This window comes from Ambystoma mexicanum, chromosome 8, assembly GCF_040938575.1.
Source record: "Ambystoma mexicanum isolate Mex_15411 chromosome 8, UKY_AmexF1_1, whole genome shotgun sequence".
Lineage (NCBI taxonomy): Eukaryota > Metazoa > Chordata > Amphibia > Caudata > Ambystomatidae > Ambystoma > Ambystoma mexicanum.
Window position 1 is genome coordinate 388,330,812 of NC_090929.1, and position 27,394 is coordinate 388,358,205.

The 27,394-nt window shown below is 46.8% G+C and overlaps 1 protein-coding gene across 6 annotated transcripts in view; it reads right to left on the minus strand.

The window, feature by feature from the left end:
• Positions 1–27,394, minus strand: part of ZNF618 (zinc finger protein 618) — a 2,057,359-nt gene that overhangs the window by 962,553 nt on the left and 1,067,412 nt on the right. For all 6 annotated transcript variants that reach the window (XM_069609870.1, XM_069609868.1, XM_069609871.1 and 3 more), the window contains 2 exons: positions 23,206–23,295; positions 19,242–19,277 (listed from right to left, as the gene is read on the minus strand). In XM_069609870.1, the coding sequence (XP_069465971.1) occupies positions 19,242–19,277; positions 23,206–23,295 (126 nt within the window). The remainder of the gene's footprint in view (positions 1–19,241; positions 19,278–23,205; positions 23,296–27,394) is intronic.

Sequence of the window (27,394 nt, forward strand, 5' to 3'; positions counted from 1 at the left end):
TCCAAGCCACCGCCACCCTTCTCTGCAGAGCCATATGAAACAGCAGTACCGGGTCAATGGGGGACCAAGATCGAGGATGTCCGTGAGATCATCCTGAACAAACTCCCCTGGGGGAGCCGACCATCCCAAGTACTCGGTGACCCGAGACATAAAGCGCCTGTACGAAAAATCGGCATGAGTGCCAGGCTCAGGCCTACGAAACTCCACTTCCGGAGAGGTGTCCAGTCCACTGGCATCATGCAGTGACTGCCTCAGGTCATCAAATTGGCTATGGCCCGAGAGAAGCTCAACTGGAACTGGAAACAAGCCCTCATCAGAGCCCTCATCACCCTCTGAAATGTACTCCAGGCGGTGACAGGAAGACACCTGGGGACCAAAGATATGCCTGATCTTAGCCAGAGCCTTTCGAGGGGCTACCCCCGTGCCACGGGGCCCCTCCGACACCTCCGCCTCGAAAGGTGTCGAAAGCGCCGAAAGAGTCGGCGGTGACGTCGAGTGAATCGGCGTCGACGTCAGCCGCAGCGCCGCCAGCATCAGTGGCGTCGACACAGGCCTCGAAGCCAGATCTCCGAGCGTGTCCTTCGACAACCTAGGGGCCGACAGCGTCGACGACCCCCTCAGAGGTGGAGCCTCGAGAGAGGTCGTCGACGACCTCGGCGCCACAGGCGTCGACCTCTTCCTCTAAGACTGCACAGGATCATGCATTCTTGAGCGCGTCAAGGTCCGGGACCTGGAACTGGCATGGCGAGAGCGGTTACCCTTGTCTGAGCGGGACCTCTCCCGCGAACCGTGCCAACCACCCGAGTCCGAAGGCGTGCGAGCGGTGTCTCTCGACCGATCACGACCGACCCCACTCGGAGGCGCGGACGGACCGGTGCCCTGCGATTCGAGAATCGCTAACATCATCTTCCTGAAGGAAGCCCATTTCTCCGGTGTCGCTTGCATGGTGGCATAAGCGACCCGCCGACGGGCGGAGTCCTCGGAAGAGGATGGGGAAGGCAACGGATGCCGGCGCTTCCGGGAATGCCTCGAAGAGGCAGAGGAGTGGCGAGACCAACTCCTGGAAGGAGACCCACTGTACCTCTGACGATGACGCGGAGAGTCGCCTCTCGAATCATCCGTCGAAAGCCCCAAAGACCTCGACTTCCGGGGCTTAGACACCCTACCTACCGACAACAAATTCTTGCGCTCCCGCAAGGCCTTGTCCGTGAGCGACTGGCAGTCGACACAGTCGTCCGTGTTGTGGGCCTCCCCGAGGCACCAGAGGCCGACATCTTGGACCCACAGTCCCTGCATTTCTTGAAGCCCAGACGCGGGGTTGAAGACGAGGTAGACATCATCACGAACAGGCTTTTTCACAAAAACTGAACAGGTTCAAAGAACTGAGAAGAATACAACAGAAACTCCAAAGAGTCGAGGCATACTGAGATTCACGAAGCAAACACGTTCGCAGAAAAAAACGGAACTGAGGCTACGGGCGTCGTGCATCGTGCGTCGTACTTATCACATCGGGTGACGTCGGCCGTCGGAGGTCGTCCTCGGGGACGGCACATCGACATCATCGACGCAGGACGCAGACGCCGAAAATTTTCCGAAGCAGCACAGCTGTGGTGATTACTGTCAAAGATATGGAATACGTCGGAGGACCCAATCCCCTCGAAAAATGCATGTCTTGGTGGAGTGTTTACTACAGAAGTCAATTGAAGTGGATCTCCAAGGCCATTATCCTAAAGGTATTTAGTGATCCGGTCAAAGACCACCCACACAAGAACGTTTGATAAATGGGGAAGGAGAGAAACTGGGTGATAATTTTCTGGGACATTTGGGTCAGCAGAGGGTTTCTTCAATAGGGGTAAAACAGTTGCAAATTTGAAGGGGGTAGGGAGGAGTCCAGTTGATAGAGAGGGTAAAGAGCTCAGAGAGATACGGGAAAGTGATTGAGACAAAGTCATTGACAATTTAGGGAGCAAAAGGTTTGATAGGAGCACAAGATTGGTTGGCACTGTGAAGGGTGGGTGCTCATTCAATAAGAGGTTGTGGGGGAAATGGTCGAGAGTAGAAGAGGTAGGGTGAGAGGTGGTAGAAAGGAGGGTTGGGGAAGCAGAGAGCGGAGTGCTATGAGAATCACACATTTTAGAGGAAAAGTATGGATATTGGCTTGGGAGTTGTGAGTAAAGATTGGAGGGTAGATGGAAAGTATACAGGGTGATTGTAAATGGAGGATATTAGGGTTGCGAAGTAGGAGGATTTGGCAGAGTCCAGTGCAGAGGGTAGGCCAGCAGTGAATTTGTTTAGGCCAAGGGTCCAAAATGTGCACCAGACTCGTAGGTCATGGTGCTTGTTTGTTTTGTGGGTCTGAATTTCAGAGGTGATCCAAAGAGGAGGACAGGAAGTTGTGTATGTGCAAGCAGGATAGTGTTGGTCAAATAGAGTCTTAAGTGCATAGTGATCAGAGAAAGCATGATCAATAGAAGAAGCATGAATATGGTAAAGCGAGAGGTAAGGGAGCAAGAAAGTGATACCTGACTTTCATTTTAGTCATTAAAGATGGGGGATGTCGAGTAGAAGGTGGAGGGACCAAAATTTTAAAGTAAACAATGGAGCGATCAGATGTGGGGGGGTCAATGGAGAGGTCAGAGGAGAAGAGTGGAAAGACAAGGTCAAGAGTTCTCACCAGAGTGAGTAGGCTGGTCATGGAGAGAGAAGAGGCAGTGGTCAGATTGGGGGGATTTAAGTTCAAGGCAGGAGGCTGCAGACAACTATCTAAGAATCTAAATATCTTTTTAATGTGCTGCTAGAGAAGAGAGTAAAAATACCCAGAACTGCTTTTGATGGACCAGTGGGCAGGAAGGGCCAGGAGGGCAGGAAAATGAGCCGATCTCCATTTGCCCCTTTTGCAGCAAGCCCTGAAGGAGTAGGATAACTTAATGCAATCCCACTCTGTTAGTGCATTATCCCTGACGAAACCATTTACTGGTGTAATATGGCCCTGTGACATGTATATATAGTCTGAGTTTCAAGTGGGGGCTAAAAATATAAACTGAAAGTGGTCTGCTTTCTCTACTATTTGTTTTACATCTAGTTGTAGCCCTGGATCAATCCAAAGAGTGATATATTACAATATAGCATACAGTGAAGAGAGCCCGTTTCCGAGTTGATATGGTTTCAATGATTAAAGAAATCCTGTTTGGCATAATGCGGATAAACACAAGGGTGGTATGTTATGCTCCAAATGTTTTGTTGACCATTAATAAAAATGCAATAAAAAATACATTTTGAAACCTGGTAAGAGAAAGAAATCCAACTATATTGATCACCCTCTTATGAGGAGACAACAGACAGGGCTGGGTACCACATCATAAAGTTAGTATATAAGGGCACAAGCAAAAGATATACCACAGGACTTTAAGCTTGTGAAAACCTGTAGAACTTAAGAGTTTAAAAAGCTGAGGAACCCTTTGTCCCAATGGCGAGTAAAGCTAGAAGCTTGTGAAGATATGCAAGGCTCCATGCTGGAGAAGAACAAGTTACTTCTTACCTTGTAACGTTCTTTCGATGGGATGTTCCTCCAACGTATTCCTTATCTTGATAGATTACATCCCAGCTTGCTGACCCCTGAAATTTTTTCAGTAGAGGGCGCTGCGCGTCCCTTGAGCTGGTGTCCCTCGACAGCCTCTGTCTCGGTGCCGACGTCATCGTGCGTATAAATAGACACGCGCAGCAACCGTTGCTCAGTTCCGTTTTGAAGCTTGAAATTAGCTGTGCATGAATTGGTTTTTGACCTTGAAGGAGCGTAAGCTGCAACTACAAGGGAAGTTTTACTGTAGGGATGGATGGGAGGGGCGATAAGGAAAACGTCGGAGGAACATCCCATCGAAAGAACGTTAGAAGGTAAGAAGTTACTTGTTCTTCGAAGGGATTGTGTCCTCCGACGTATTCCTTATCTTGATAAGACTCCCATAGCAGTGGTGTGAAAGATGAGGTGGGAGTAAAATTGGAGTATTTCCCTTTAAGAATCAACAGAATGTAACACAGCTTTGTCAAATCTCATCTCCTGGATAGAGGAGGAATCCAGACTGTAGAATTTTGTAAAGGTATGTGCGGACAACCATGTGGCCGCCGCACATATGTCCCGAATCGGAACCCCTCTTTGGAGAGCCGAAGAAGCTGCGATACCCCTGGTTGAATGAGCCCTAAAATGTTGAGGGGGCTCTTTCCCTGCCAATTTGTAGCATTCTAGAATGGCTAAAATAATCCATCTTGAAATGGTCTGTTTTGTGATTAGCAATCCTAATTTGTGTCCTGCATAACCTATAAACAGTTGGTATGCTTGCCTTATTAGGATAATAGCAAGTCTGTTGATATAAAAACTCAATGTAACGCTCACCTGATTCTCGCAGAGGCGCCGGTCTTGACTGGGCGACTACCGTATCTTCAAAGGTGATGTGCAGCACCCGGTTGGCTCTTTGGGCTGGACCTCTGTGCCCTGTATGCCTGACGTGCAGAGTAAGATGTCTGCAGATAGAAAATACGGGGTTAATGAACTGGGGTTATTGGGGTGTCCCTATCTCTTTCCTCTTCTCCTCTCCTGTAGACCCCCACAGGTTAACGCTCTCACCTTAGGTAAGTGAATGCCGAGCTCTCCATCTGCCTCGGGGCAGGGTGCTGTAACCAGTTTCTTCACTGTATAGGTAGCGCAGGCCTCTTGACTTCAGAGGACTGCTGTCCGTCGTTTACTGCACGAACGGTAAGTTTCGAGTAACTCAAATGTCTTTAAAGTCTTTAATAATGATGTCTCTTGTTTTGCAGGGTTCCGGCGATGGCGGATGACGGGCTGAAGTGAGTTGAAGATGGAGCCCGTGTGATGAATAGAAGCGCCTGGAAGCACGTAAGTAAGCGCTTGTTGCCAGCTTCACGAAGCGCTCTAACTGTCTTTTTATTTTGCAGGTACAAGTTCGGAGCGGCTGCAGGGTGCCGGGATACCCACTGGGTTAGATGTTTAAAGGAGTAATGGCACGTGAGTATTAAAGTTCCCCAATGTCTTTAAACGCACCTTGTTTTGTCTTTCAGATGCGAGATGCAGCGCCGACGGCCTCCGGAGCGTGCGAAGAGTTGGTAAGCTTTTGTCTTTCAGATGCCGGAATGCAGTGTGAAGACCTCCGGAGCGCACGAAGAGTAGGTAAGCCTTTGCCTTTCAGATGCCGGAATGCTAACCTGTTCTTTCTTGTCTTTATAGGTGTTGCTGAAGACTGGATTCAGGATGGTAAGCCTTTTTCCTTAGGCCCAGGACCGGATGCAGAAGACACGATGAGCGTTCTGCTGCAGAGGGTGCAGAATAACGCAAAGCAAGATTCATCCACCGGGTGTGGTTTAAATAGCCTCCTGTAGTGCTTAGGTGTCCTCTTCCACAGCCACGCCTAAGTAAGAAAAGAGTTCCTGGTAAAAAAAGAGTTCCTGCCTTCCAGAAGAGTTCCAGTGTTCTGAATCTAGGGAGTGGCTCCAGCCCCACCCAACAGGAAAAGTAGTTCCAAACAGAAGAGGATCAGAGGCTCAACTGGCAGGCAAGTAAGCAGCATGGTCTGCTGCAGGTAAGTCCACCCAAGCATTATGAGCCCGGCGCTTCCAGCGCTGGGACTGGGCATATTTATGAGCCTGGTGCCACTGGCGCCAGGACTGGGTCCAAAAGGTCCCAATTGGGACTGGTTGGCACTCGGAACCTGGGTTATGGATCTGCTTCCAAGGGAGTTGGGAAAACCCTGACCTTTTGGAAGCAGAGATCATGACAGTACTCCCCCTCAAGGCCCCTCCCAAACCGGGCTTCTCCGGGGGTTTTGGCTTGTCAGGAAATGTTCGGTGAAATCTTTTGATTAGGCGAGGAGCGTGGACATATTCAGCAGGTTCCCAGGATCTCTCTTGGGGGCCGTAGCCTTTCCAGTCAATTAGGTAGAATAGTTTAGATTTGGAGATCTTGGAGTCCAGAATGCTTTTGACTTCAAACTCGAGTTCTCCATCAACTAGGATAGGTTTTGGAGATTTGGTTAGTCGGGTTTGAGGTTGCACGGGTTTTAATAGAGAGACGTGGAAGACCGGATGTATCTTCATGTGCGGGGGCAAGTCCAACTTGACCGCTACTGGGTTTACTATGGTAGTGATGGAATAGGGACCAAAGTATCTTGGGTTGAATGTTCGTGGCCCTTTTAGAGATAGATATTTGGTGGATAACCAGACTTGATCCCCTACTTGATAGTGGGGGGCTTCCTTCCGATGTTGATCTGCTCCTTTCTTGTATTGTTCTTTAGCCCTTTGAAGGTGAGAAACAGCTTCCTTAAAGGCTTGGGTGATTGTAGAATGCAGGTAGTCTACTGCTGGTGTTTCAAGATCTTGGAGGGGATCCAACTCCGAGGTTCGAGGGTGACTGCCGTACAAAAGAAAAAACGGGGTTTTCCCAGTTCCCGAATGGACAGAGTTATTGTAGGCATACTCGGCTATCCAAAGGATATCTTTCCAAGTTTTTTCAGTTTGTTGCAGCATGCAGCGTAAATACTGTTCCAGAGTTTGATTGGTCCTCTCGGTTTGTCCGTCAGTCTGAGGGTGGTGACTGGTCGATAGTCTCACATCAATTTGAGCCGACCGACAGCAACTTCGCCAAAAATGAGAAATAAATTGACTACCTCGATCCGAAATTAGAACCGAAGGAAAACCGTGCAGTCGGACGATGTTTTCGAGAAATTCTCGGGCCAGAGTTGCTGCTGTTGGCAAGCCTTTGAGCGAAATGAAATGCGCCATCTTGGAGAATAAGTCCACGATTACTAGAATCGTATTGTATCCAGAGCATGGAGGTAGATCGGTGATGAAGTCCATAGAAAGCGTATGCCAAGGGCGAGGTGGGATGTCAATAGGGCGTAAGAGGCCTGCTGGTCTTTCCTTTTGACTCTTGTTTTGGGCGCATACTCCACAGGACATTATAAAGTCTCTGATATCTTTTTTCCAAGACGGCCACCAGAAGTAGCGCTTGATCTTTTCTGAGGTCTTGGCTATACCGGGATGACCTTCCATTAAAGAGTCGTGATAACAAGAGATTACCTTTTTCTGTAAATCTGTGCTGGGTAGGTATAATCGTTCTTGGAAATACAATAAGTTGTCCTTTACTGCAAAGTCCTTTCCCTGCAGATGCCAATTCTGTATGTCTGCTGGGGTTACAAGTTGCCTGGCTTTATCCTTAACTTCCTCTATGGATTCTGTGGTGATTACACCCAGAATTCTTTGTTCGGGAATGATTGGTACAGGTTTAGGGTTGATCAAGTGTTCTTCCACTCCCATCCGAGAAAGGGCATCGGCTTTACCGTTCTTGGTACCAGGACGATAGGTAATTATGAAGTCAAACTCGGCAAAGAATAATGCCCAACGGAGTTGTCTAGAGGATTGGGCTTTTGCGGTTTTCAAATATTGCAGGTTTCGGTGATCCGTAATCACAGTAACGGTGTGTCGGGCCCCCAGCAGATAATGCCGCCAAGCCTTAAAGGCAGACTTGATAGCCAGAAGTTCCTTGTCAGTAATCGTGTAATTGACTTCAGGAGGCGAGAATTTGCGGGACCAAAATGCCACGGGATGCAACTGATTGGTTACCGGGTCCTTTTGTGATAGAACTGCCCCCATGGCAAGGCTTGAAGCATCAGTTTCCACGATATAGGGGAGTTCGGGGCGAGGGTGTTTTAAGATTGGTGCAGAGATAAATTTAGTCTTCAAATCCTGGAAAGCTTGTTCCGCCTCGGTAGACCATTCAAAACGTTTGTTTTTCTTTAACAAGGCAGTGATGGGCTGGACTATTCGAGAGAACTCGGGGATAAACCTGCGGTAAAAGTTAGCGAAGCCTAACATGCTTTGCACACCTTTTACGGAGGATGGTCATGGCCATTTGAGAACTGCATCGACCTTCTTTGAATCCATACGCACTCCGCCATCAGATAATATGAATCCCAAGAATTCAACTTCAGTCACGTTGAAAACACATTTTTCCAACTTAGCGAAAAGTTTGTGTTGACGCAATCTTTCGAGGACCATTTTCACGTGTTTCCGATGTTCAGATTCCGATGAAGAATAAACGAGAATGTCGTCGATGTAAACAACAACACAAACATCTATGAGCTCTCTGAGGACATCGTTCATAAAATATTGAAAGGCGGCCGGGGCATTGCAAAGTCCGAAGGGCATGACCTGATATTGAAATAGCCCATACTTGGTGCGGAAGGCCGTCTTCCATTCATCGCCCTCTTTTACTCGTACCAAGTGGTAAGCTCCTCTAAGATCCAGCTTTGTATATATGCATGCTTTTCTGACTTGGTCCAGGAGTTCAGGGATCAAAGGTAACGGATATCTATTCTTAACGGTGATCTGGTTCAGGGAGCGATAATCGATACAAGTTCTAAGGTCTCCTTCCTTTTTTGGAACGAAGAACAAAGCTGAAGAGGCAGGGGACTTGGAGGGACGAATAAACCCATTTGCCAGGTATTGATCCAGGTATTGTCGAAGGTGAAGGTTCTCAGGCTCGGTGAGGGCATAAATTCTACTACAAGGAGGAGTAGATCCAGGTATCAGGTCTATCTGGCAGTCATAAGACCTATGAGGAGGTAGAGAGTTAGCCTGCTCCTTCCGGAAAACATCTTGGTATTCTAGGTATTCGGGAGGTAACTGGGGAGTCTCTGAAGAAATTGCTGCCAGTGCAACACCAGAAGGAGGGTGACACGTAGAGACACATTCTGGAAACTGGACCGTTCTTGCTCGCCAATCGATCAGAGGATTGTGTTTCTCTAACCAAGGTATTCCTAGAATAATCTGGAACTGAGGGGCCTTGATCACATCGAACACGATCTTCTCATGGTGTCCATCTTGACTTACTAGCGTCACCTCTTGAGTGGTATGCGTTACTGGCCCGGAGGCTATCTCCGTACCATCCACCGTAGTAATGACGTCCTTTACAGCCTTGGGACAAAGAGTTAGATTCATCCTCAAAACCATTTCATGATCCACATAATTGCCGATGGCACCGCTGTCGACGTAAGCTTCAATTGCATGTAATCGACCCGGATTATCAGGGCTAATGAGGACCATAGGTATCACGAAATGCGAGGTCACGGAACTGGTTTTCACGCTCGGCAAGAGGACCTCTATTCTTGTCGGGCGAGGTTGTTTCCCTGCTCAGAGTTTGTAACTGTGGTAACTGCAGCTCCTACTGCCTTCTTGGCAGGTTTCACCGGACAGTCTCGAAGAAAGCGCCCTGAGTTTCCGCAATATAGGCATAATTGCAACTGTTTTCTCCTTTCCCGCTCCCTTTGTGTTAGAGGACCTTTCAGACCCCCTATTTGCATGGGTTCCCCGGAGTCTACTCCTTTGGAAGGAGTTGGCGGTTTGGAAAATACTCGAGCATCAAACTTGGAACGATCGGCCTTCCTGTTCTGCAGTCTGTGATCTATTTGAACGACCAAGTCTATATAATCCGAACAGTCTTGTGGGGGATTCACTACTTGGGCTAAAACGTCTTTGAGCTCTCCACGTAGACCTCTATAAAACAGCGTAATCCTTTTGTCCTCAGGCCATTGAGTTTCCACTATTAGTCTATTGAAAGATGCAATATAAGCCAAAAGGTCTTGATTACCCTGTCGCAACGAAAGAAGCTCATTGTCCAAGGCCTGCCCCTGTGCATGTCTTGCGAACAGTTTTTCCATACTAAGCTGAAAGGCTTGAAAATCATGGAGAACCGGATCATCTTGATTAACTAGAGGGATCGACCAGTCTGCCGCATTGCCACTAAGGTACGAAAGTACAAAAGCTACTTTAGCTTGATCAGTTGGAAAGGCTGCTGGCCGGCATAAGAAGTGCAACCGGCACTGATTGATAAATACCGCAAACCTCTTTGGGTCACCAGAAAATCGTTTGGGCGGAGCCAGAGGTACATTCCCAGGTAGGTTGATCTGCACTGGATTCATAGAGGATGTTGAAGGAAGATTTGCCCCTGATGCGGGTAGCGGGGTCTGGCCGGCTTGTGACTGTAGCAATTGTCTAGCAAGATCATCTGTTCTCTCCTTGGAAATAATTAGTTCCCTTCTTAGAGCGTTCGTTTCCTGACGAGCTGCATGCACTTCTGCCCTTAGTTCCCCAAGTAACCGGGCTAGGTGGTCAGTATCCGAGGTTTCCATAGCGCCTGGGCGAGAGTTTTGCGGTAGGCTTTGCGTTCTGTAACGCTCACCTGATTCTCGCAGAGGCGCCGGTCTTGACTGGGCGACTACCGTATCTTCAAAGGTGATGTGCAGCACCCAGTTAGCTCTTTGGGCTGGACCTCTGTGCCCTGTATGCCTGACGTGCAGAGTAAGATGTCTGCAGATAGAAAATACGGGGTTAATGAACTGGGGTTATTGGGGTGTCCCTATCTCTTTCCTCTTCTCCTCTCCTGTGGACCCCCACAGGTTAACGCTCTCACCTTAGGTAAGCGAATGCCAAGCTCTCCATCTGCCTCGGGGCAGGGTGCTGTAACCAGTTTCTTCACTGGATAGGTAGCGCAGGCCTCTTGACTTCAGAGGACTGCTGTCCGTCGTTTACTGCACGAACGGTAAGTTTCGAGTAACTCAAATGTCTTTAAAGTCTTTAATAATGATGTCTCTTGTTTGCAGGGTTCCGGCGATGGCGGATGACGGGCTGAAGTGAGTTGAAGATGGAGCCCGTGTGATGAATAGAAGCGCCTGGAAGCACGTAAGTAAGCGCTTGTTGCCAGCTTCACGAAGCGCTCTAACTGTCTTTTTATTTTGCAGGTACAAGTTCGGAGCGGCTGCAGGGTGCCGGGATACCCACTAGGTTAGATGTTTAAAGGAGTAATGGCACGTGAGTATTAAAGTTCCCCAATGTCTTTAAACGCACCTTGTTTTGTCTTTCAGATGCGAGATGCAGCGCCGACGGCCTCCGGAGCGTGCGAAGAGTTGGTAAGCTTTTGTCTTTCAGATGCCGGAATGCAGTGTGAAGACCTCCGGAGCGCACGAAGAGTAGGTAAGCCTTTGCCTTTCAGATGCCGGAATGCTAACCTGTTCTTTCTTGTCTTTATAGGTGTTGCTGAAGACTGGATTCAGGATGGTAAGCCTTTTTCCTTAGGCCCAGGACCGGATGCAGAAGACACGATGAGCGTTCTGCTGCAGAGGGTGCAGAATAACGCAAAGCAAGATTCATCCACCGGGTGTGGTTTAAATAGCCTCCTGTAGTGCTTAGGTGTCTCCTTCCACAGCCACGCCTAAGTAAGAAAAGAGTTCCTGGTAAAAAAAGAGTTCCTGCCTTCCAGAAGAGTTCCAGTGTTCTGAATCTAGGGAGTGGCTCCAGCCCCACCCAACAGGAAAAGTAGTTCCAAACAGAAGAGGATCAGAGGCTCACCTGGCAGGCAAGTAAGCAGCATGGTCTGCTGCAGGTAAGTCCACCCAAGCATTATGAGCCCGGCGCTTCCAGCACTGGGACTGGGCATATTTATGAGCCTGGTGCCACTGGCGCCAGGACTGGGTCCAAAAGGTCCCAATTGGGACTGGTTGGCACTCGGAACCTGGGTTATGGATCTGCTTCCAAGGGAGTTGGGAAAACCCTGACCTTTTGGAAGCAGAGATCATGACACTCAAGGAACACCTTGGATCCAGCCTATGTATCCTCTCTTCCTCTTTCCCTGGATGGGGAGGAGGATAAAATGAAGGTAAAGTTATTTTCTGAGTGATGTGGAATTCAGAGACCACCTTTGGGAGGAAATTAGGCTTCACTTGTAAGACAACTTTGTCTTTGTGAAAAATTGTATGAGGAGGTTTGCAAGATAGAGCTTGTAATTCGCTCACTCTTCTGGCAGATGTTAGAGCCACTAGGAAGACTGTTTTAAGGGTGAGAAATCTTAATGAACAAGAATGGAGTGGTTCAAAAGGAGTACCCATCAGAAAATTTAAGAGAACTTGGAACGGCTTTGGGAGATAGACATTAGTTAACCCTTTCAGGAATTGGATTACTAGGGGTAATTTGAAATATGATGGCTCCTCCGCAGTGCGCTTAAAGATTGACAATGCTGCGAGGTAGCCCTTGATCGTACCAACTTGAAGACCTGAATTCACCAAATAGAGCAATAAGGATAACCCCATTGGTGTACTGCATGAAAAGGGTTTGATATTCTTTTCTCTACACCAGCTGCAAAATCTGTTCCAACGGCAGCGGTATAAAGTCTTTGTTGCTGGCCTTCTAGCTGAAAGCAACACCTCCATGACGTCATCCGGGAGGTCCCAATCCTTGTATCTCAACCTTTCAGAAACCAAGCGTGAAGGTTGAGGGTTCTGATGTCTGGATGGAGAAACTGACCTCCCTTCTGCGAGAGAAGATCCTCTCTTTGCGGAAGACAAATCGGAGGGCAGATGGACATGTCCTGAAGGTCCTGGTACCACGTTCTCCTTGCCCAATCCGGGGCAATTAGGATCATAGTCTTCCGGAATCTTAGCAACCTCCTGATCATCTGAAGAATGACAGGGACTGGAGGAAATGCGTATAGACGTGGAAACTCCCAGTCTACTACGAACGTGTCCCCTAGAGCTCCTCTCGGGGGAAATTCCCTTGAACAAAACTGATCGCACTTCCTGTTGATACTGTTGGCGAACAGATCCACTTCAGGGGTTCCCCAAAGGACGAAGATCTCTTGAAGGACTTCCTGAGCTAGCTCCCACTCGTGGAAGACTGTGCTCTGCCTGCTCAGAGCGTCTGCTGTCAAGTTCTTCTCTCCGGCTAAGTGAACTGCCGATAGAGAGATTCCTTCTTGAATTGCCCAAAACCCGAGCTGCATCGCCTCTCTGCACAGTGGCAGTGATCCTACGCCTCCTCTTTTGTTGAGGTAGTGCATGGCCACTGTGTTGTCCGTCATTATTAGGACATTTTTCCCCTGTACAGATAGCAGAAAAGCCTTCATCGCTAGCTTGATTGCTCTCAGCTCCAACAGGTTGATATGTAGTCTGGACTCCGATGGAGACCAACGACCGCTGATGGTCAAGTCGTTGGCATGGGCTCCCCACCCTGTGAATGAGGCATCCGTGACTACTGTTATCTCCGGCCATGGTTGCCAAAACAGTTCTCCTTTCAAAATGTTCTCCCGACAGGCCCGCCACTGAAGGTCTCAAGCCACTCTATCCGGGACTTGAAGGCGATCTGACATTCTTCCTGAGAATTGCGACCATTGGGTTCTTAGTGCCCACTGGAGGGATCTCATTCTCAGGCGAGCCTCTGGCACTAGGAAGATGTAGGATGCCATGAGGCCTAGCAACCTCAAAAAGTCGAAGGCTGGAAGACGTTGGGCATTTTGAAACTTGGTGACCATCTGCAGAATATCTTGAGCCCTCACCTCTGGTGGCGAGGCTTTCCACAGGGAAGTGTCCAGGAACGCTCCAATGAACTGGAGTCTCTGTGATGGTATCATCAGTCACTTCTTTAAGTTGAGGGAGAAGCCCAGTTTGTGAAGAAAGTGGCAGACATAATCTAGCTGGATCTGAGCTTGTTCCGAAGATACTGCTCTGATCAACCAATCGTCCAGGTAGGGGTAGACGTGTATCCCTTCCCTCCTTAGACTTGCAGCCACTACCGACATTAGCTTGGTGAAGACCCTTGGGTGGAGGTCAGCCCAAATGGCAGAACTCGAAATTTATAGTGAGAGTTGCCAATTGCGAACCTCAGGTATTTCCTGTGTTTGAGATGGATTGGCACATGGAAATAAGCATCCTGAAGGTCTAGAGATACCAACCAGTCCTGAAGCTGGAGGGCCTGAAGGATCTGAGAGAGAGTTACCATCTTGAACTTGTCCTTCCTGTGGAATTTGTTCAATTCTCGTAAGTCCAAGATGGGTCTCAGTCCTCCGTCCTTCTTCGGTACTAGGAAGTAGGGGGAACACCAACCCTTGTTCCTCTCCGCTGCAGGTACCGGTTCTATTTATTTTTAAATTTGTTTATTGACATTTATCAATGTTATTACAGTAGCTTAACATATAAATGTGCATTGTTAAAGGATGGTGTGGATTCCGTGAGAGAACATTAACATTAACAAATTAACAATTCAAGTGTTCCGATCGTTACGGTGGGCCGGATTGCCAGTTTACGGGGGGGTCAGGTTAGCCGGTGTTAGGAGGGGAGAGGGGGTTTGAGCTTGTAGGAACCTAGTAAGGTGAAGGTCGGTTGCTCTTGGGGTTCAATGACATTGGTCGTAGGGCTGTGTGCCGTGGGCTTATTCCTTTCATGGGGGCTTGTCATCCGAGGGATGAGACAGGGATCCTATTAGTTCTTTCCAGGCCGCTAGGGTCATGCTCGAGGCATCCGTCGATCTAGCTACGCTGTCTTCCCATGCCTTTGTTTCAGCCTGTGTCCAGCGTTCCAATTCCCTGTTCCATATTTTTTGTTGGGGTCCTGCGGGTTTTTTCCAGGACATTGCAATGGTTCTTTTTGCCAGTATGCACATATCATCCATTAATTTGACTAGGTGCTTAAGTTTGGCTGGCCTGGGGTATGTTCCTAGTAGGCATTCGTCTGGAGTCCATTTGTACCTAGTCGACCCAGCTTTCTCGCTTGTCTGCTGTACAGCGGTCCATAGGGCTTGTGTTTTGGTGCACGCCCAAAACAGATGGATCAGGTCCGCATTGTTCGCCCCGCACCAGGTGCAGTGAGATTGCGGCGATTTGGTGAGCTTCGCCAGCCTGGATGGGGTTAAGTATGTTCGATGTAGGAGGTTCAGTTGAATTTGTTTAAATCTGTGGTTCCTGGAGACTGTTTTAGGATGCGCTAGGGCCCTCTCCCACTCTCCACTTGTTATCTCCCGGCCCAAGTCCGTTTCCCATCTGCTTTTCAGATCGGCACTACGTGGGTTAGGGATGTCACTTAGTTGAGCGTAGATCTGGGACACTGGTTTCCCCCCTTCGCCTAGGTTATACAATAGTGTAATTAGGGGGTTTGATTCCGGTTCCTCCGGCCATATTGCCCACTTATTTCGTGTTGTAGTTCGTATCCTGTGATACCAAAGAAACTGGCCCGTAGGCACTCCAGCTTCTTCGCGTAGCCTTTCAAATTCCTTGAAGGTGCCATCAGCGTATAGGTCCCCCCATGTATATATCCCTTTCCCTTCCCAGTATCTGAGGTGTTGTAGGTCCGAGTCAGATCTGCATAGGTCCGAAATCAGCGGTATGTCTGGGGAGTACTGGTGTCTTGCGTGGGCGAGTGTCTCTGCTCTGCGCCAAACTTTTCGCTCTAGGGCTGCCATAAAGGGGGCATTTTGCATCAGGTGACTGGGGGCCCAGATAAGTTCCCTCAAATGGATCGGGGAGGTCAAGGACTGGAGCAGGGGAGTTTAAGATGTGGCGTCATCAGCCAACCACTTGGACACAAAACTAAGTTGTGCTGCCAAGTAATATTTTTCCAAGTTTGGGAGTTGGATCCCCCCCTGGCTGACCGGGAGGACCAAGGTGGTGAGTGCTATCTTGCGCCTCCCTTTCCCCCATAGGAAATCTCGAAGTATCCCTTCTAGGAGGCGAAAGAAGGAAGCGTTGATATAGTAGTGTATGTTTTGGAACTTGTACAGAAATCTGGGAAGGACAATCATTTTAATTATTGAGGCTCTACCCATCATGGACAGGGGGAGTTTTGCCCAAAAGTTCATGGATTTTCTCAAGGCAGGGATTGCTGCTTTCGTATTGTGTTCGTGCGTCAATGCCGGGGTGTGCATTACGTGTATTCCCAGGTATTTGAATGTGGTGACCTCCCATTGTACCCCTAGGGATGGGAGTTCCGGTATGTCCTTGTTCCTGAGGCCCGCCAGAGGGAAGAGGCAGGACTTTGCCTTGTTAAATTGTATACCTGAGAACTTTGCAAAATTGTCTAAGACGTCCAGCATTGTGGGTACGTTGTTGTGTGGGTCCCTGACGTACAGTAGTACGTCGTCTGCATAAAGTGAGATGATGTGATCCTCTCCCCCCAAGCGTATCCCGGCGTCAAAAAATTATTTCCGAAAATAGATGGCAATAGGTTCTAGTCCTAATACATAGAGCATGGGGGATAGTGGGCATCCCTGTCTAGTACCCCTGCATATGTCCCAGGCGTCAGATATATATTTTCCGGTTTTCACTCTGGCCTTGGGTTCTGTGTAAAGAATCCTGACCCACCTAATGAACCCCGGGCCGAAGCCGAAAGTTTCTAGAACCGATACGAGCCACTCCCAATATATCGAATCAAATGCCTTAATGGCATCCAGGCAGGTACCGGTTCTATGGCACCTTTCTCTAGCAGGTCTAGAATTTCCTGCATAAGGAACGGATCTGGAAACTTCAAAGAGTTGTTCCCCGGTGGATGACTGAGGGGTGTGTAGAAAAGGCAGGCAGTAACCTTGGGCAACTGTCTCCAATGCCCAAGCATCTGACGTAATAGCCTGCCATTCTGCCAGATGTTGAGTTAACCTGCCCCCTACTGGTGTCTTGTGAGGGGAGCCCTCAGAGGGGTTTAGAAGCGGCTGAAGCAGATGCTGAGGGTAAAGTGGCACCTGCTCCTGCGATTTTTGTACCTTTAACCCATCCACCACGGGTGAATCGTTTCTGGCCCCTTTGAGCTGGCTGTCCTCTGCCTTTTCCGAATGCAGAGTAAAAGCGAAAGGTCCTACCCCTCCAGGAGGTTCCTGAGGAGCGATTCAGAGTCTGTTGGATTGCAGCCCCAAGAGATTTCGCTGCTGCCTTGGATGTGTGTAACTTCTCCAGGCTGTCATCAGCCTTCTTACCAAATAAAGAAGGGTCGTCAAAGGACATGTTGAAAAGTCTGGCTTGTACATCTGGAGCAAAACTAGACTTCCGCAACCACGGCAAATCTGTGGATTGTGGTACTTGCCGCCATGGCCCTGCTGATACTGTCAGCAGAATCAATGCCTGTTTGAAGGGACTCGCACATTGCATCTTTCCCATCTTTGATGATGTTTAAAAATGCTTCCCTTTCCTCTCCTTCTGGGAGACAGTCAGCCGCAGATGAAGCACACTCCCAAAGTGTATGGCTGAATCTTGAAAGCGTGCAAGTGGCGTTAATAGATTTAAGCGCCATGCTACATGCCGAAAATACTTTTTTTGACATAGCATCAAACCTTTTATCATCCCTGTCCTGTGGAATAGTAGGGTATGCAGATCTATTATTTGATGAAGTTGCTGCCTGTACAACCAAACTCTCTGGAGTTGGATGTTTGCTCAAGTATTCAGTATCTGTAACAGATACCCTGTATTTTGCAGATAGTTTCTTGTTAACTGCAGGGATAACTTCAGGAGTTTCCCAATTAGCATAGATCTTTCTTTGCAGAGCAGTATGAAAAGGAACAACAAGATCTTCCTGTGGACCTTTAACTAAAATGTCAGTAATGTCATCCTGCTGAAAAGAAGGTGTAGGTGTAGACCACCCCATGAATTCTATCATTCTAGCCATCAGAACCCTATAAGGGGTCTCAGCATGCTCCCCGGGACCTGGTTTAGCAAACCCTACTTCTGAAGAAGTATCTAAACCACTTGCCTCATGTAAACAGTCTTGAAGATCTTTTAACCTGTTGTCTTCAGAGATAAATTCCTCTGCTATGCATGTTGTGGTCCTTTGTAAACCAAAAGGTCTCTCATGGTCAGAATCCTCCCCTTCCTCATATATAGAGGACAAAGCTCTAAAGTAATCAGACCAAGGATATGGTTTAAAACCCATTTCTAGGGCAGAAGGGGCCAAATTGGTTGTCTCCGGTTGAGAAAACGTAGAATTTGTCGATGTGGAAGTCAAAGGCTTCGACAAACCCGAAATGGGCGTCGAAAAAGTTTGGAGAGACCTCGAAGTACTCGAGAGGATCAGAATCCTACTCGGAGTCGTTGAAGTTGTCGATGGCATCCTCGAGGTCATGGTCGAAGTCCTCGACACCTCTACTGTCTGAGATGTAGTGACAGTTGTAGGTCTGTCTTTTATCGGAGTCGACAGTGGCGTCAAAGACGGTATCGATGCAACTGATTTATGCGTCAACGGACCCTTCGACAAAGGCGTCGATGACGCAGATTTATGAGTCGAAGAAACCTTCGACGATGGCGCAGATTTACTGCCGTTACTCGAGGGTTCATGACGCTCTCGGTTAGTTTCTTTCGCCGGGTGCAACGACTCGTAGCGTTTTGATTTTTCGGGTCTTTCACCCATGGTATCACCTTTAGCCGTCTCCGAGGGGGTCGGGCCGCTTTCTCGAAGACACTAAGCATTTTCATATGAAATTCCTCCCAGTTAGCTGGAGAGCTGTGTTTCGTGGGGCAGGTGACCCTTTCCAGGGAGACAGAAGAAGACGAAGAAGAGGGAGATCTACGACGCTCTTCTTAGAGTGTTTCGATCTCGAAGACTGATGGGAACCGCTTTGAGACCTTGAATACGAATGTTTCCTGTGACGGCGAGGAGACGAATGTCTCGACTCTGCCGAAGAAACTTTCGAAGGAGTAGAAGTTTTAAGAGTCTTACCTCTTTCTAGCTTCCCCTTACGCTCCTTCAAGGCTTTCGCCGTCATGGACATACAGTCCTCGCATTCCGAACAGTGATGCTCCAATCCCAGGCACCACGAACAGATCCTGTGAGGATCCGTCAATGAAATTTTCTTCCCGCAATCACGACACTTTTTGAAGCCGGACCGTGGGGTTGACGGTTCGGATGAGGAAGCCATCGAATTAAGATGATATGTTCGAAGAATAAGTTGAATCTTCTTGAAGAAAGAACTGAGCAACACAATTCCGAGGCCCACGAAGCGCGGAAAAACGGAACTGAGCAACGGTTGCTGCGTGAGTCTATTTATACGCACGATGACGTCGGCACCGAGACGGAGGCTGTCGAGGGACACCAGCTCGAGGGATGTCGACGCGCAGCGCCCTCTACTGAAAATATTTCAGAGGCCAGCAAGCTGGGATGTATGTCGGAGGACACAATCCCTTCGAAATGCTATTTTTAGCAGTATGACAAGTGATGTAAATAATCTGACTAGCTATGTATGCTGTTTGCAACAATAAGGCATAAATGAACACCGCCCGAACCCCCTCACACGCACGCAAAGCTTATGGACACAGAATCCTGGATGTTCAACAAGGTTATGTAGGCTTTGCTTCATCCTACATGTCATGTGCCAAACAATTATTTGTGTCTTTAATGCTGCATTTCATAAAGCAATTCATACAAACGCTGCCAGCTTACCTGACCGATTCTCTGGGGCCCCCTCCACACTAAAAACTAATTCAGAATAGAAGGGGGGAAAAACAAACAAAAAGAATACAAGTTAAGATTTTCAAGAATTGCCTCTCTTTCTTGTGATGTGCTTAGAGGAGTACTAGAACAATTACCCCAAACTGTACAACCTGCACTTAAATTATATGTGAAATATGATGGTGTTATAGTGCGCACAAATAGTCAAACATTCTTTTGGAATATTAACAGGGATGAAAGAAAAGTAACTTAAATGATAGAGCAACAATGGGCAATAAATATCTGAAACCTCCCCATTATACATATTTCATAACCAAGACTTGAACTTGCCAATGGGCTGGGAATTTGTGTTTTGTGAATAACATGCAGCTACAGAGTTATCAGAGGAAGTTCTAATGAATTCAGCTGCTTCAATTTTGTTCCCGGTAGAGTTGAAGCGATTACATTTTGCCTACAGGTCTGTCCAATTGGAAGTATATTTTCAGAAATGATCTTGTTACGTTCAAATTAAATAATTGTGGGGAAGTGCAAATTCTACTGATAGGTTATGTGAAATGATCATATTATACAATAGCTCCATAGGAAGACTAAGAAAGGAAAGAGTGACGTGTGCAAAATGTGGGGGTTCATAGCCTTTCCGACTAATTTGTTAAATGTAATGTTTAGGTTCCTGAGATAAATACGCACTGAATGCCATGGTCCTTTAAAACCGAGGTTCGAAAAAAAAGTGTGCTTATTTAATGCTGCATAATGCCAAAAACAGATGGAACTCTGCAGGGAAGATCACGAGATGGATTTTTTTTTTTAAATCAGGCTATTAGGGAAATCCCAGTTGATTCTGGCCACAACTATATTTGACGTGAAGCCCCTATTTGTCAGATAGGAGCCGGATTACCAAACTCGGATTAAATTATTTACTTGCAATGTACAACTTTCACATGAACGGTGTGGCATGTATAGTTCCCACCTGCTTGTTTTGTGTAAACATACCTGACACAGCTTATCACGCCATCTTTTTTTGTGAGAAATATAGGGCCCAAGGAGAAAATACCTTACCCCCTCACTAAGACCGAGTGGCATTAAGCAGTGTAAATTGATGTTCATTTACCTTCTTAGGGGTAATTCCCTCCTGTTTCGTAATCCCTGCTGCAATTTTTGCCAAATGTCATGTTTATTTGGAAGAGGCTTTTATCTAGCATTGATAATAAACGGGCATTATATATCCCAATCATACTATCTAGCTTTCATCCACAACCCTAACTTGCAAGGGTAGGTTCTAGACATGTCTTTTAGTGTTTCCAGTTAAACTGTTTAGCGCTAAACCTATGAATCTATTTATTACATGGGGATAATAGATTTTGTATTTATTTTATAAATATTAATTATGCTTTATACTTTTACTGTTTGAATCTGTATCTTTTTTTGGATAGATATCTGAATAGATAACATGACTATCTAGTGCTGTAAAATTCATCTGATGTCATTGAATACCTATGGCACTCCACCATACAGCAATGAACATGGATCTCCAGTGAGGCTATCTAGCAACTTTCTCCCTCATTTTCATCCATTGCTATCTATATGTATGTCCTTATGCATGACTTGTACAATAGGCATGGGAGTTTGATGAGCGAAAATAGGTTTTCGTTTTTTCTTCTGCCTTTCTACTTATGGATTTTGAGAATATCACCATCTACATTTTCAATTTTACTTCACAAAACAATGTGACAACATGGACCAGGAATACTGTGCCTGACACTGTGGTAGCAGATTGTCAGATACATCCATATTGTGGACTGTTTATGGAGCAACGCATGCACACAAAGCAACATTTTTACTAGAAAATGTAATTTGTGCTGCTTTTGAGGAATACTTGTTCAACATGTGGGAGGGATAAGCGACTAAATAAGTCAAAACAATTAAATGTCACATTTCTTCATAGAGACATCATCTGAGGCCCAAATACCATTTCAAATGATTGCCACGTTACCAGTACCTACCGAAAATGCACTCAAAAAACATCCAATTTGTTGCCTTGAAATTAGCCAACAAACTGTGGAGAAAAATGAAAGTGCAGGGAAAAATCATTACTTAAACCCTAAAGAGATGGCTGTTCTGCAACTAGAAAAGCTGTAAACCTTCAAAAGTGCAGACGGCACAAAACAGGCCTATTAAGAGACATAGATTTATTTGACCAGTGCAATCAGTCTGCATGATCTAGCTTTCCCTTTCCTTTGTCAAATTCACTGGTCATCATTTTATGGGAATATTTAATGGGGTGGGGTAACTTTAGACATCCCCCTATGGGATGAACAGCAGTCAACGGCTCAAAAAACCTCCATCTTGGTGAACAGTAATTCGTAGAAACTGTTCCCAAAGTCACTCTTTCGGGTGGTACATTAGTACAGTTGCAGTGAATCGGTGTATCAAACCCGCTCATATACTGAATTGTAGGACTGTGTTCTAACGATTGCGTGCGTTATGTTCCAACACAGTTGAGAACAACTTTACCACTGAATGCTGGGGGCGTCATTGTAGCCAAGGAGGTCTGGGAGGAATTCTGCATTGCAGAGAATGTAAGCTTTTTCAGAACCCGAAATAAGTGGACTTGGTGTGCCTCTCTGATTCAGTTGACAGGCTCAAGACAGAATCTTAATTATAAACAGGGTGCATTACTGAGGAGGAAGCAAAGATAAGCTTGATTTCACTGTACACAACTGAATTCCCTCTGCGGGTCAACCAGTCACCTACTTACACTGGGTGCTGTAAAGTGAACACTATGCATTCAACAATCCTTCTGGACTGCAAGAGTAATCCACTTTCAGTGGCAACATTGGTAATACGGTGAACCAAAGCTTATGCCATTTCTTTTCAATTACTGCAGCAAAAATATACTTCGTACAAGTAGCTTTTAGTGCTAGCCTGATGTTTTTCATTAATTACTGCAAAGCACCGTCTCATATTGAGTGCACCGTAACTTAAAGATGCCCATAATATGTTTTTCAAATAGCCGATTGCAGCTTTCCGAGCTCTAGGGGATACATGTCCTAATGCAGCCATGATTGTGACATATTTCTCAGAAAAGGCAAAAGCTGAGAACAGACTATTTGCCAACTTAACATTTTTAAATTTAATACAATTCACATAATACGTTCGTTTGCCAAATATGCACACCTCGAGTTGAATTTTGTAATTGTTTAAACAAGTTTGAAAGGGGTCTTTAATCTCTAAGAGTGCTGGGGAAAAAGTAAAACTATGCATAGCACAAGCCTGCATTATTGATGTCTGGCACAAAGAAAAAAAGTAGCAGCAATATGGATTACGTTCAATTGGGGCATTCAAGTTGTGGTTGTCTTGCAAAAAAAGGTGCACTATTTAGTGGGCTTTAAATCACTGGCTAAAAATCAATATTTCTCAAATTGAAATTATAGCATCGGCTGACCATCTATTCATTCTTACATAAGTCGCAAGTTCGCAACCCTTAGACTATACCACTATATTAACCAGTGGGACATTTTTTCATTATTTATAAGAACATATGGTAAAGGGACAGCTTTAACATAAACAATAGTTATGTTTCTTTGAAAAACATGTTTGCCAATAGGGATACATGCCTGATATTGCAATGATACGCATGCCATAACATTCAGTAACTTTAGTCGCTTATCTTTTTAAAACTTGTAATCACAAAGGGGAAGCACATTGGCAAGCAAAGGCTATAGGAGAGTAAAGGGATTCAACAAAGCTCAAATTTGATTTTGAATTATGGGTTAGTAGTGAAAAACGTAAATAATTGGGTTGTGCTACTTAAAGGACCCGGTGCAGAACTGCAAAAGCACAGATTTGAAATGTGCAACAAAAAGGCCAACTTCAAATCATGCTTTGCGTTATATTGCATATTCTAAGCCCCACAAACAATAAAGCATACAAGTTGAAGTGAGAGTCGAGTACTTACCATCCACGGCATGCAAGTCCCTGTGTTCTTGAAAACAGCTGTAATATTTGTATTTTTTGCCACAAATGTCACACGTGTATCTAAAGTTGTCTGAAAAATAAGAACATAAGGCTCTATTTTAGAGTTATTTGGTTAAATTGCAGGACTTGAGCATAGAAATTATCCATTATTTTGGGAGGAAAACATTAAATCCTTCAAGTCTGCAATTCGGTTTGGAGATTGTATACTTCGTGTGATACTTGGCCACACGTTTCTCACAGGGGACATGCATAGGCAATGTAAACCTGCTCATTGCCATTTCCGATTGACCAAGGGACATCGTCAGAAGTATGGCATCCTGATCACAAGTGCCACAAATGTTGGCAAGCAGAATTGGTTCCGTCACAAGACATACAAAATATGAAAGGAACACATACATGGTGTATGTAGTCCGGATAGTACAAAGCTAAAAGGTGCCAAAAATGACTGCGTACAAAACATAATATTTGGGTACATTATGCACCGGACAGTAGTCAATTGCAACTGTCAAAACAGTTTGTGTACAGATACATTCTGCTCTGGAACAATAATACACTGGTTTTTAAAAGGGGTTCATGTTTTGGTAATATGCAGGCTGGGATGGTGTTTGAGTTGCTTTACCATCACTGCACTAAAAGGTCACTCCGCCAATGGCCAAAAGAATCATGAACGCCTGGGACGTCTTTATATTTTTATATAACATGTATATTATATTATTGACGTTTAGGTGGTATAGTTCCAAGTGCTGTGATTAATGACGTAATTTCTGAGGCTCTGAATGTGGAGCCCACAAACTCACTTCCTTTCTGACAAGCGCAAACGATGAAAGGCAAAATGTTCTGCTAACCTGTGCCGTGTGTGTGCAGCCAGAAGGGTGATAACAGCTTGTGTTGTGTGTGCAGTTGTATGAGTATATGCCCCTTCTGCAACATTTCTCTTTATATTGTGTTGTTTATTCATAGGTGTTCAACTGATTGAGACTTGGGAAGCAATATACTGGCGCAATATTTTGTTTACAGATAACGCACATCGGTTTGGCTCATTTTCCTACACCTGCGACATGTAGTGCAGTAATACCATTATCAATAGGGTAATACAAACGTTCATAGGAATACCTCAAGTTAACGGGTTCGAGGGGTTTTAGGTAGACGGTTACCTTCTACTTGCAAAAGGTTCTGAAGGGAATTAGACAGAAAGGATTATATCCTAGACAATATCCAAAAACAGATACAGTAGTCGAAGGCTCTCGCAGCATTTCATTGCTAATGGACATTTTTCTCCATGTACATGGTATTAAAAAAAAAGTTATGAAAGCCAAAACAATTTGCAGTAGAGTTCTAGGGCGAGTACAACGAAAACATACCCCGAACCTTATAAACTGCGCAACAGCCCATAAGGGGGGGGCACACTTTTTCTCAATATTATCATTCTTCTGTTAGAGTAGTACATTATTCCATGGGACATATTTAATGTTCTAGTATAAGTATTTTCCTACTAAAACATCTGGTAGAGCATTCCTTTTAGTATACGTTACTGGAAGGATTTATTTCTTCACACAGAAAACTATAGACTATTTTTCCTTACATTTTTCGATCCAGCAATTTCCTTGCAACAGTATTCTGTTGTGGATTTCTCATCCTATGTGCAGTAACAAAAAATGAGAATTTCTCTAGGTACAATACGCCAATGGATATGTCTTCTGGTTCCTAAGGTATATTTTTTCTCATAGACTATTACATGGCAAAGAACAACTTACTTACCAACTGGTAACGTTCTTTCGATTGGATGTTCTTCCAACGTATTCCTCATCTTAGATGTATTCCATCCAGCTTTACCTGCTTCGGAAAAAAAACTTCGGCAGAAGGCGCCGTGCGTCGATGTCGTCGAGTCGATGGTCCCTCAAAGGCCTCCGTCGAGGATGACATCGGGTGTATAAGTAGCACGCGCGGCGCCCGTTGGCCTCAGTTCTGTTTTTCCCCCTTCACTATTGATTTTGCACTGTGTAGATTGTGCAGGCAGACAGGTATTCGCCTTGCGAGAGTTGAAGGAACAAGTTACTTAGCTGTAACTGTTGTTCTCCAGCATGGGTCTGGCATGGATTCACATGCTCATGAATATTCCCCGTCGTCAGGCTGGGAATCCTCGGTAAAGAAAAAATCAGTATCAGTTTCTGATCTGTCTGTCTTAGTAGTAACCAATCACTGATCTCTGGGTCATACTGCCCCAGCCAATGACTGCCCTCTCCCTAAGCCCCGCCTCCGGCAGTCATCTTCAGATTTGGTAGCACGCCAAGTGGCAGTATGACCAAGTGAAGAGCCGCAGAGGGGTAGGTGGGAGGGTTCGCATGTGAATCCATGGCAGACCCATGCTGTAGAACAACAGTTACAGGTAAGTAACTTGTTCCTTCTCCAGCATGGGGTCTGGCATGGATTCACATGCTCATGAATCAAAGAATACATAGCAGTATACACATGCACAACCACGGGAAGTGGCAACAGGCTCAACATTAAGCAATACAACAACTCAACATTAAGCATCTCTTACCTCCTCACCAGGCTCACCTTAAGCGACCAGGTTGCGCAGCACTGCTTGGCCGACCCTGGACTCCTCCCTGGAGTCCCGATCGACGCAGTAGAATCTCATGAAGGTGTGCGTAGACCTCCACGTAGCAGCCCTGCAGATGTCCAGCAGGGGCACACCAGACAGGAACGCCGTGGTGGCAGCGATCGCTCTGGTCGAATGGGCTCTCGGACGGCCGGGCAGCGGTCGGTTTGCCAACCGGTGGCAATGCATGATGCAGCCGGAGAGCCATCTGGAAATGGAAGTTTTCGAGAGAGCCTTCCCTTGATTCACAGACCCAAAGTTCACAAATAGTTGTGACGTTTTCCGAAAACTGTTTGTGCAGTCCACGTAGAACTTCAGCGCTCTAGCTACATCCAGCGAGTGCAAAGTCCTCTCGGCCGGCGACGAAGGCGACAGGAAGAAAACTGGCAAAACCAAGGGCTTGTTGAAGTGGAAGTCTGACGGCACCTTGGGCATAAAGGAGGGGTGCGTCCTCAGCACCACCCTCGTGTCATGAAAAGTCAAGTATGGAGGCTTGCAAGATAGGGCCTGAATCTCTCCCACTCGTCGTGCAGAGGTGATGGCCACGAGGAACGCTGTCTTCCATGACAGGAACTTCAAAGGTGCTGAATGCATAGGCTCGAATGGGGCCCCCATGAGCCTGGTCAGCACCACATTAAGCTCCCACGCCGGGGCAGGAGCCTTCACCGGCGGGAATGATCGGAATAGTCCCTTCAAAAATTCCTTCACCAGGCGATGAGACCACAAGGACGCCCGTCCCGTCGTCCTGGTATATCGGGAGATGGCAGCCAGATGTATTTTTATGGAGGCGTGAGCCAGTCCAGCCTTGGCCAGCGACAGCAGGTACGGCAGCACTTGAGGGGCCGTAATTTGCAGAGGGTTAATCTTCTGTGCACGGCACCAGACAGAGAACCTCTTCCATTTATGACCGTAACACTTGAAAGTTGAGGACGCCCTGGCCTTTGCAAGAACCTCTCTACAATCAGCTGGGATGTCGTACCCTCCAAACTCTAGTGCTGCAGGAGCCAGGCCTGCAAGTTCAGCGACTGTGTGGAGAATGGCGCCTCCTTTTCTGGAGAGAAGATCTGCCTCCGCCGGCAGCCTAACTGGTGGGGACGTTGACAAGTCCAGAAGGTCCAGGAACCAGACCTGCCTCAGCCACGCCGGTGCGACGAGGATCATCCTGCACCTGGACTTCTTGAGCTGGTTGATGAGGCGGAGCAGCAACGGCAACGGAGGGAACGCGTATAGAAACAGGCCGTCCCAAGGGAACGAGAAAGCATCGCCCATGCTCCTCGGCTGTGGGAACCTGCTGGCGAACATCTGGCACTTGGAGTTTGTCGCCGTCGTGAACAGGTCGATCTGGGGTTTGCCCCATCGTTGAAGAGTCGATCCACTTGACCCTGGCGCAGTTCTCGTGGTACGAGCGCAGCTCCCTGCTGAGTGAGTCGGCAATGGTGTTTTTTATTCCTGCCAGGTGGAAGGGAACCAGAAACATCCCCTGGGCGACGGCCCAGTGCCACAGATCCTGGACCTCCTTGGATAATGCTGGGGATCTGGTGCCCCCCTGCTTCCGTATGTAGAACAT